Source organism: Lineus longissimus, chromosome 14, assembly GCF_910592395.1.
Source record: "Lineus longissimus chromosome 14, tnLinLong1.2, whole genome shotgun sequence".
Classification (NCBI taxonomy): Eukaryota; Metazoa; Nemertea; class Pilidiophora; order Heteronemertea; family Lineidae; genus Lineus; species Lineus longissimus.
In genome coordinates this window covers 12,683,319-12,693,651 of record NC_088321.1, presented here as the reverse complement: position 1 = coordinate 12,693,651, position 10,333 = coordinate 12,683,319, and the positions used below count along the sequence as shown (strand labels likewise).

The 10,333-nt window shown below is 43.0% G+C and overlaps 1 protein-coding gene across 1 annotated transcript; it reads right to left on the bottom strand.

Annotated features, from left to right (window-relative positions):
• Positions 1–52: 52 nt before the first annotated feature.
• LOC135498631 (probable glutamate receptor) lies at positions 53–9,041 on the bottom strand. The gene is made up of 7 exons (XM_064789001.1): positions 8,947–9,041; positions 7,941–7,984; positions 6,540–6,722; positions 6,195–6,407; positions 3,511–3,664; positions 2,438–3,180; positions 53–706 (listed from the first exon to the last, which is right to left on the bottom strand). The coding sequence occupies exons 1-7, from the start codon at positions 8,999–9,001 to the stop codon at positions 659–661; spliced, it is 1,440 nt and encodes a 479-aa protein (XP_064645071.1). The 5' UTR covers positions 9,002–9,041; the 3' UTR covers positions 53–658.
• Positions 9,042–10,333: the final 1,292 nt, after the last annotated feature.

Sequence of the window (10,333 nt, the reverse complement as noted above, 5' to 3'; positions counted from 1 at the left end):
GACACTCCCACAACCTGTGTCATGTCCAGATTGACGAAGAGACACAGCATATAAATTTTTCCGACTTTATTAATGGGGGCCACCAATTACTAGTCTCCATCCTCTTCATCTCCTCGAACACTCGTCTACAAACTACTTCATGCACAAACTTTACTACAAACTTCTTCTTGGAGAACTGTAAGAACTGACTTTTCTCACATCAAAAATCGCTTCGTCCGCCATCTTGTCACCAAAAACGTGACGTTACCGAAGTAACCCGCTTGACGAAAATTCAAAATCACATACATGTCGGTCGTTTATGAGTGATGCATCAGATTGTAATAGAGCAAAAGCTCACAACTAATGGAACTTTTTTTTATCTTACTAACCTTTCTGTGTGTTTGATTTTACCCTCAATGCATTGAACTGAGAGCCTGCCGCCGCATGATTGGATATAGGTGATTAAGGTGAATATTTATTAGGGGTCAAACAAGTGTCGATTACCTGGGGGGGGGGGGGGGGGGGCAGGGCTTTCACTGACCGCTGCATGATAAGGATGAAATTATGCCAAATATTCATATGAACAACGGCCCCTCGTACCACCCACCATTCATTGCTAATTATAATGAGCGAACGCGAACTGAGATGGTGCTATTAGTTCAATACGTCCTCATGGAATCTAGGCTCTCTCATTCTCGTCACTACTGGCAATCGGAACGCCTGATGACTGCAAAAGAAGAGTAAATAATGAATTAGTAAATGATTCTTTCACTACATCGAGGTGGTTGTGCTTACATCGACAAGTTACTGTCAGTAGTAACCATCGCGGTAATAGCATTCCGAGAAGTTACTATTTATAGCTCACAAGGTCATTTGAATAAGATATTGGTGACGTTTTAGTCACGTGACAGTCGGACATCGACACTTATTTCTACGCATTTGAGCTTATTTCAAAGTCAATTATCTTTGACCCTGCATTGTTTTTAGCATGAATGATACCATAGAGTCAGAGAGAAAAATATTCAGAACAATTATGTAGTATTTCCAACACTCGGACATGTGCCAGATTGAATCTAACTGCCCCAGTTAGAAAGCCTGACTCCATTACGAAACCGCATGTTTGTCCGACATTTCCTGTAATTCATCGATGGGGAAATAGAGGCAGCAGCTGCAGTGACGTCATCTTCGCGGAATGCTATTGTTACACACCATGTCAAAAATCGCATGTCACCGAGCACAGCAGTACTCCACGTTGATGGCTTGGTCTAAAGGGACAACTTGCGGGTGGGCTTTACCTGGCAAGGAGGATAATGCCACTGCTTGACACCATGCGCCGCCACTCGTAGTATCTATACTATAATGCGCGTTGTGGCCGCTAAATAGGAGGCGATTTTTGTTTCAAAATTGGGCCTCGGAAATGCGTCGAATTCTTGCAACTTTTGGCTTCGTAGGTGTGGATCATAAGTAAGAGTGTCACTGAGGGTGTCATACGTCGAATATCTTGGTGGTTTTGGAATAAATAACAACTTTTCAGAGAGCACGTCGACTGGAGAGCTCCGCTCATTCTCAAAAGCATACACAAACTTCACGCATATTCTCCCTGCCACATCAATATTAGCTTCCAGCACGTATGTAGTGCTATACAACCTGGTCCATGGTGCAGGGTATTAGCAGGGAGATTAATGATTAGCCTATTCTATTTTAGTTCTATTCGAGAAACACTGACCGGAGTGATAAGGCAAATTATGCAGGGTGGCCTACCGGAACATGCAGTCAGGGTATCAATAAACAGTTATGCCAGGATGGACAAAATATGTACAGTGGCCAGCGCTTGCTCTTTGATTTATTCTTTACTGATTGATGTTGTCAGTTTGAATTGCGTTCTGCATCTCTCCATGCGCCTGGCTTTGGTCCGACAGTGGCATTGGGTACGGGAGTGGGTAGGTGATATGCCTAATATGTGAGGCCCTTATTTGGAACAGGACCTGCTGTCACTGGTCTCAATGCATTGTGCAAAATAGCGTACTCCAATCAATCTATTGGGGGTTGCATGTAGATAGCAGCAATAAGTCCCTAAATGCAGTTCATTTCGTGTTTAACCTTTAATAAAACTTCAGTAACGTTAGAAATTTAATGTAGTTCAATCATCGTGCCCATTTAACTAATGTATATTACATTTCAACTTTGCCCGCTCCATGGGTATATGCTAGTATCATTAATGCTGATCTCTAATAAAGTTTTTTGTCAGTGTTGCAAGGCAGTTTTGGAAATGGCTAGTGGATTTCAGGCAGGCCTAATGTTACACCCCCTTCTTGTGCATTGTTTACTGCAGTTCAATGATTTTTCAATGATCATGTTAGGAGGAGAAGTGGTCCTGCTGAAAGCCATTTCTGTATGAAAAACCAACATGTCTCATGCCCAAGTTGCCCCTTTAAGGCTCTGACATGCATTTGCTTACCTTGTCATAATGCTTGAAGACGAGGATCTCTCCTACACAGACAAGAGCCGAGATGATCAAGCCTATGAGGAGGAAGACAAGGGGCCCGCCGAACGCCTGCAGCGCCAAACCACTTGTCTTGGTGAAGCTGTCCTCCTCGCCAGACGCGGTGGGGAAGGGCCCAATCTTCGGAGCACCCTGACAGCGGACTGGTGACTTGACTCTCCACCAAACCAACTCCAAGCGGCGGATCTCCCCAATCTCTGTCAACTCCAGGAGAGCTCGGTCGATGTCATGTCTGACATCATCATTCTTCTTCATGGCGAATGCGTAATGCCTTTCGGAAAAATCCTCGCCCAGTGTAATCAGTTCGCAATCTCTGTTTACAATGTAATTCGCCATGGTGGTTTCCATAACGAAAGCGACTCCCTCACTCTTCACACGTTTTATTCCTTGCGCAGTGGTTCTCACGAAACCAGTCTTCATCATCTTTTGAAATATTTTCATGTAAATTGGGCTGCGAGAGTTCCTGAAGAAGGCCATTGTTGATCCAGCACCAATAGTAGTAATGGAAGGGCTATCCGTATCAGAGACAAATGATCTGAGTCCCGTGATTGTCATGTCTGCTCCACTCTGTGTGTTGAGGACAAGGTTCGGGTTCCTCACCATAAGAGCTATGTAGCTACCCAGAGTAAGTATGATGAAGAACATCCAGAAGACAGCGAGTACCCTTGCTGCTATGGAGAGGGGACGCTTGGAATAACCTGTAAGAAGGAAATAGAGATATCAGGATCTTACCTGCCCTTCCGTGAGTTTTCGCAAATCCCCCGAAACACGAACGCAAACGCCTGCCATGTTGTTCGACATCGTTATCAGGAAGTCGAGCAATTGAATAGGCGTTCGCGTTGGCGTTTGTTAAATATTTGAATTTCGTTATTGAGTTTGAACAATCAACTTGTCTAAATACGCATTGGCAAAACACATTACATGTAGTTTTAAAAAATGTGTTTTCGTATTGATCTATTGACCAGTGTAAATCTTGATAACGTCGGCCTTAACCACCAAGGACAAATACATGTAATGTATAGACATACCCTGGAGGACGAGCGTGCTGTAGGAGAACCAGAGACTCTCTTTGACACCAAACGTGTCATTGGTCTCTTCTGAATCCTTAATCTCACCCCTCTGTATCCGCTGCTTCCACTCGTACGGATTAAACAGAGTCAGTAGAATGAAGCCAAGGCTAACCTGAAAAAACAAAGGTTCAGCAAGATGAAATCAAGGCCAGTTGGAACAAATAGGTCAGATCAGCAGAATGTACCAAGGCTAACCTGAAAAAACAAAGGTTCAGCAAGATGAAATCAAGGCCAGTTGGAACAAATAGGTCAGATCAGCAGAATGAACCAAGGCTAACCTGAAAAAACAAAGGTTCAGCAAGATGAAATCAAGGCGAGTTGGAACAAATAGGTCAGATCAGCAGAATGAACCAAGGTTAACCTGAAAAAACAAAGGTTCAGCAAGATGAAATCAAGGCCAGTTGGAACAAATAGGTTCGATCAGCAGAATGAACCAAGGTTAACCTGAAAAAACAAAGGTTCAGCAAGATGAAATCAAGGCCAGTTGGAACAAATAGGTCAGATCAGCAGAATGAACCAAGGTTAACCTGAAAAAACAAAGGTTCAGCAAGATGAAATCAAGGCCAGTTGGAACAAATAGGTCCGATCAGCATAATGAACCAAGGTTAACCTGAAAAAACAAAGGTTCAGCAAGATGAAATCAAGGCCAGTTGGAACAAATTGGTTCGATCAGCTGAATGAACCAAGGTTAACCTGAAAAAACAAAGGTTCAGCAAGATGAAATCAAGGCCAGTTGGAACAAATAGGTCCGATCAGCAGAATGTACAAAGGTTAACCTAAAATTAAATGGCCAGGGCCATTGTGCTCACCTCATGTGAAGGAAAGATGGATGAAGAGCATGGTATTGAGTCATGTAGTATTAAGGGTTGACAATAGGTACCGCCATTTTGGCTAGAATTTGAAATCGTAAAGCAATTAGAACTTCTTCAAAGTGTAGTGAATGTTCATTTAAAACCCTGGAGGCTGTTCTCTAGAAAACAAATAACAGACTCCAGTCTTTGAAATGAGCATTCGCTACATTTTGAAAAAGTTATAAATGCTTTAGGATTTGGAGGTCTAGCCAAAATGGCGCTACCTGTGGTCAACCCTTAATTCTGATGTAGGGCAAGCAATAACGTAAATGTGTATTCAATTTGTGATGAATAGGTCTAGTCATTACGGTTAAGAAACTTGCCATTGTTACGGCCTGACGGCCATTTTACGCCATTTGACCTCTGTGACCATGAAAAGTAGGTGAAATTAAAAACCTGTGTGGTGGTTAAACGATCATTTTATTATCAAAAACCCGTATGACATGTGTTGTATCCATGCTGAGATTAAGGAATTGAACCCGAGGCGGAGGACCTTGGTCGAGCTAAAATACAGTCCAAACCCGAGCCGATAGGCGAGGGTTTGGACGAAATTTTAGCTCCACCCGAGAGTGTCTTGGTAACTCAACCAAGGTCCGAAGCCGAGGGTTCAATTTCTATTCTAAAATACCTCAAACTTAAAAAGATAGGCCACGAAATAACTTGAATATGTGCGAATTTGGCAAATTCCATCCATCGCCTGCCCGGAGCGCCGGTAGCGCCGTTGTTTACATTATGTTACGGCAGCGCGTATAGGAAGTCCGGATCGGCTCGCTCAAGCGATGCTAAAATCCGCGCAAATGGGCTATTTGGAGCGTTTTTCTCAGCAAATATGTGTAGTTCTCATTAAAAAACTTAGGGTGGTTGATGCTTCCTTGGCTGATTTGTGTTTGAAGCAGTGTTTTGAGAGCCTCAAACTTCTGAAGTGAGCTGTGTGCATGGTTTCCACATTTTAGTGCAACCCGAGGGAACTTTGGTAGAGCATCTTGGTTGCGTGTCCAAAACACTCCACTCTCAGAACGAGGCTTATGCATTTTCCATTTAAAAGTTGACTTTACGGTACCAAGGTATTTTAGAATAACCTACCATAAACTTTTTATCGAAAACGAGTCACTCAAAGAGATATCAACTTTTTAGGTTTTCACTTCTGGCCCCCTAGTGGCCAAATCAAGAATCAGATCGAACCGAAATTCGGTGTCAGAGGTTACATAACATAGGGAGTCTCGTGTACCAAACGGCCAATTTACGCCATTTGACCTCTGTGATCTTGAAAAGTACATCGAATCAAAAACCCGGGTGTTACGTGTATGTTAAATGGATCTATGATAAAAATTTGGCGACGATCAAGCCCTTAGTTTAGGAGATATAGCACTTTTAGTGTTTTCGGTTTTGGCCACCTGGTGGGTAAACCGAGAATCGGATCGGACCGAAACTGGGTCTCCAAAGTGTACACAAGGGTACATGTGTACCAATATTCAACTCAATAGCTCTAACATTTGCGAAACGTGCCCTGCTAGCGAACGACGGACAACAACGGACGACGACGGACGACGGACGCCAAAGCAAAAGCACCCATCTCAGAGAGGTGAGCTGAAACGATGGTTCAGCAGAATGAAACCAAGGCAAGCTTAAAATAACGCATATGCTCGGATAAGGTCAAACATTTTCCTGGCTCTATGAATACCGCTGACATATTGCTAGCGGATGGGTAGTTGCGAAAACAGTCAGAAACTAGTCCAAAACTAGTGTCCTTAAAAGCGAGGTGTCGCCTATGGGAGGTTCCATTGTACTTACCGTTAGGAAGGAGACGATGATGAGCATCCACACCCCAGCGCTGAATGGCGTGAGGAAGTAATTCAGGCCAAACATAGCTTCTGTTGCCGTGCCATAGATGTCTTTCCTTCTCATGAGGACCGAGAGGCTGTTTGCCAGGAAAGGGTACGAGTAATCGATGTGGGCCCTCCGCAGGCTGGTCATGGTTAGAGCCGCCGCCGCCAGGTCGGCTTCCTGGAACAAATCAAAGAAAGTGCAATAGTAGCCTATTTCGTGATGGAATATTCCTGTCAAACAGGGGACACGTTTGGGTCATGAGTTATATTTTTTGATGGAGGACGTCTTCGAGAAAATAATGTACTTTACCCCACTCTTGATCTCTCCGATCATGCCATTCCACTTGCCGTCAGGCCCGGGAGAGCCGTACTTCCCATCCCTCACCAGCTTCAGGGTGTATGTGCAGCCCATCCTCTCCGTTAATCGGTCCAGGAGGTCCACAATGAACCCCTCGAGTTTGTAATTCTCACCTAATTGTACGAAGGGTTCTTGCTTAAAGAATAAGACAAGCAGAAACGTTTCAATATTTTTGCACAAATAGGACCAGTTGCTGCTCTGTCCCAACGTGTACTGGTTGACAGTGGGCGATGAATGCCTTTCTATGCACTCTTAGAAATAACGGTTTTTGAGCTTTTGAAAAACCTTTAAATGTTAAATATTTTCCCTGTTTTGGACAAAAATCAATTTATTTCGAAAATGAACTCACTAAACTACATTTATTTATCAATAATAAAATTTTTCGAAAAACGCGGTTTCTAGCGATTTGGGGGTCTGGTTTGAATTTTTTAGTTTGGGTTGGCCTAAAGGGCTCGGAGCCAATTCTGCGCTAATTACTGACTTGTATTCATCAAATAAATGAGATGAGTTCGTGTTGAAAGAGGAAGTCACGGCCTTTCCAGTGGTGTACAGAACCAATTGGTCATTCTTTGAAAAGCGTCTTCAAAACGTATTTTGACGTGGGTGTCATTTGCAATGAGAGAGTATCCAGACATCACGCACTTTCGGGAAAAAACTGTTGATCGTGACCTACATGCAAGGAAAGATCCGATTTGTTGGATGTTGTCCTTTAATTGCCTAATTAGTAAAATTTCTTCATACTCTCATGCACCAGGTCATGTTTGGTAAAGACAAAATTACTAATAAATTTGAGCTACATGTAGGCTTGGCTTACAGTCAGTGTATGACAATGACAATCACTATTTTTAAAATTTTTATTTTGTGGGCCAATTGATACAATCCATTAATTCAATCAGATTTGAGTTATTTATCCTAATTTTATACATTGTTTTTTGCTTGGCTCGGCGTGGCCTCCATAGTGCTGAAATGATGTGTCTTAAAACCAGTCCAATGGAACTGTCCTTCATGTGATTAGAAGTAAAGCATGCATTCCTGAAAAAAACTGTTATATAATATTTGGCAGTACCAAACGTGAGGCAGGCCTAGCTCAAAATTGTAGAAGACAACATCTAAGAGGACAACATCTAACAAATCTGATTATGCCTTATATCTGTATGCCTTATACATGCTTCCCGAAATTGGTGGCTTGCTTTGGAACTAACGTGTTCCCCCTTGTCCGTCATCAAAGGCATTCAAGTGTGTTGGTCAACCATGACTATCTCCTTTGTCCCTCCACCATAAGGCCAAGTTTCCCCTTATGGCATCACTATTTCGGACACTCAGCGCCCCATTTCTGGAAAGGTGTATATTTACCAGGATTGTAGTGACGATCAGATTGGTTCTGTTCTTAGCTTGACCTAGGAGAAAAAAGGATGGTTAACACAGTAATCATTAGGCTGACGTTACATAGGCCTCATTCGTTCACTTCCCACATGTCACGTTCCAGCTTTACTTAACGTTCCTCGGTGAATGCACGGCCTTGTGGCATGCATTCAGTGAGGAACGAACGCATTAAGGGGAACGTGACATGTGGGAAGTGAACGAATGAGGCCTATGTAACGTCAGCCTTAGAAAGCCTCAATCAGCTCGGTAACCATCTATACGCTCATTTGACCTTCCCGGTTTTGGGCCTCTCGCAACCCGTGGAATCAACTGCCACCTCTCCGAGCATCTCTCACTTCGCAGAATTACATGATCAACCTCCTCTCCGAGCAACGTTTTTGAGATATACGGTAGGCCGCTATTAAGGTTGGGTCATATTTTAGAAATTAAAGCCAAATGCGATAATTTTCGAGGCTCGTCATCTTCAGGATCACCGACTCAGAAACGGCTTTTCCGTCAAAGGCGCACGATTTACAAGTCGTTTGAAGTTGAGCGTCCAAGTCGAAAATGGTGCAACATGCATGTCCGCGGCCGCTTTAAAGAGTCTGAATTCTCAGCATGTGGGCAGTTTAGTCAGCAGCACGTCGATCTAATTTCGCCAAATATAATAGGCATTTGAGGGAGCGAGGCCTTTTTTGCAGGCATGTGATCACTTGCAAGATGTGAGGCTTTTGTAGTAACTTGGGGAGTTTGAGGCTTAAACCCGCTGTAGTGTATATGCATGCGATTCTCATCGCGTTTTTGCCGATTTGATATATTTGCAAATATTTATTACCATGCTCGATATTCCTCGATCGTGAATGGACTCACAGGCTGAGAAATCGAACAGCACCTTGCGAATGGTCAATAATCAAAACCAGAATTTTCAGATTTAAACGTTGTCAAACAGTCCCTTGCTGCTAAAATCCCGGAAAATATAGAAGTACGAGTTTCTTACCTTGGGCAGATCCACACGCAGCTAGCAGAGCCAAGAGGCAGAGCATGATCGCCATGATGACTTCACCCTCCGTCGAAAGCTTCTAGACTGCAGGCCTAATCTACTTGTAACATGGTTAGGACAAAAAGCAACAAATTAAGGTCACGTGGTAAAATTGATGGAGACTGAATTACTAAACTTTCAGAAAAATTTTTAGTATCCGCACTGAGAGAAAAGAAAGGAGTTCTATGCAGAATTTCCTCGAGTAACATTATGAAGCGTGGACCTAAATCTGATGATAGTTGCTGTTAGTGCCAATGTTGATCATCAAGTACATCTAGGCCCTAAAAAACTCTCAGAATCTTGAGGATATGCCGCTCATAGATCTACTACACCCTTAAAAATAAATCTTTTTCAGCTTTTTAAAACCCCTTCATGCTTTTTTGACCAACACAGATACATATATGCACCCGGTGGAAGTTTTTCAGCAAAGTGAACCACCCTTGGAGGTTTTTAGACAATTTCAAAGCCCATCTGGGGTTTTTCATTTTCCCAAAAACACTTTTAATGGGTTTTACAGTAGCCGTTGTTTGAGAGCTAATGCCATTCCTAATCTTTCAACCACGCACAAACAATGTAAACATTATTTTCGAGAGGTACATGTATTGCGAAGATTATATCTTTTAAGAACAATGTAAAGAATTGTACGGTCCCGCAAGCACTTCGTATCAAGATGAGGTTTGACAGTACAGTAGAGCGGGCAGCACTGCATATCTATGGTGTTTGCTGGTCAGACCAAATCACGCTTGGGCTGAATGATTTTCACTGGCTCGGGGTCAAGGAAAGGCCTCGTGGAAAATTTGAAATAAATCATCGTAATTGTCGTTGTTTAGACCGATATATAGGGCGACATCAAATTTTAGCAAATTCGTATGCATAATATTGTGTAAAACTGCATTTCTTTCTGGACCACCATAAATTTAACGGCGTGCCGCTCAGATATGCTTTTCATGTCTCCGACTGCTTTTGCTCGTTTGCAAGTGTATCAACAACGCTGGCACTGATTGTCTCCGGTCATTTTTCGACGTTTTTCAGCCGGATCGGCAACTGCATATCTCCAACAGCCTTCCACTGTTGCGACGAAGGAGTAGATTGGTGTCCTTTGGAGACCGGGCTGTTCTGTGTCCGGAAATTTGGAACCAACTCCCGCGAAAGTAGCAGCATCCCGATTTTCAAGCAAAACCTGAAAGGCCTACGCCGTTCGTTAAGAATTGGAAATTTGCAATTGAGTATGAAAACTTCTAATTGCCAAGATACGCACTAAAATATAAATTTCAACATAACATGCCCAACAGTGCATCGTCTTCAAACAAAGCCCGCTCGCACATTTATGCTTTTATTCCCCATG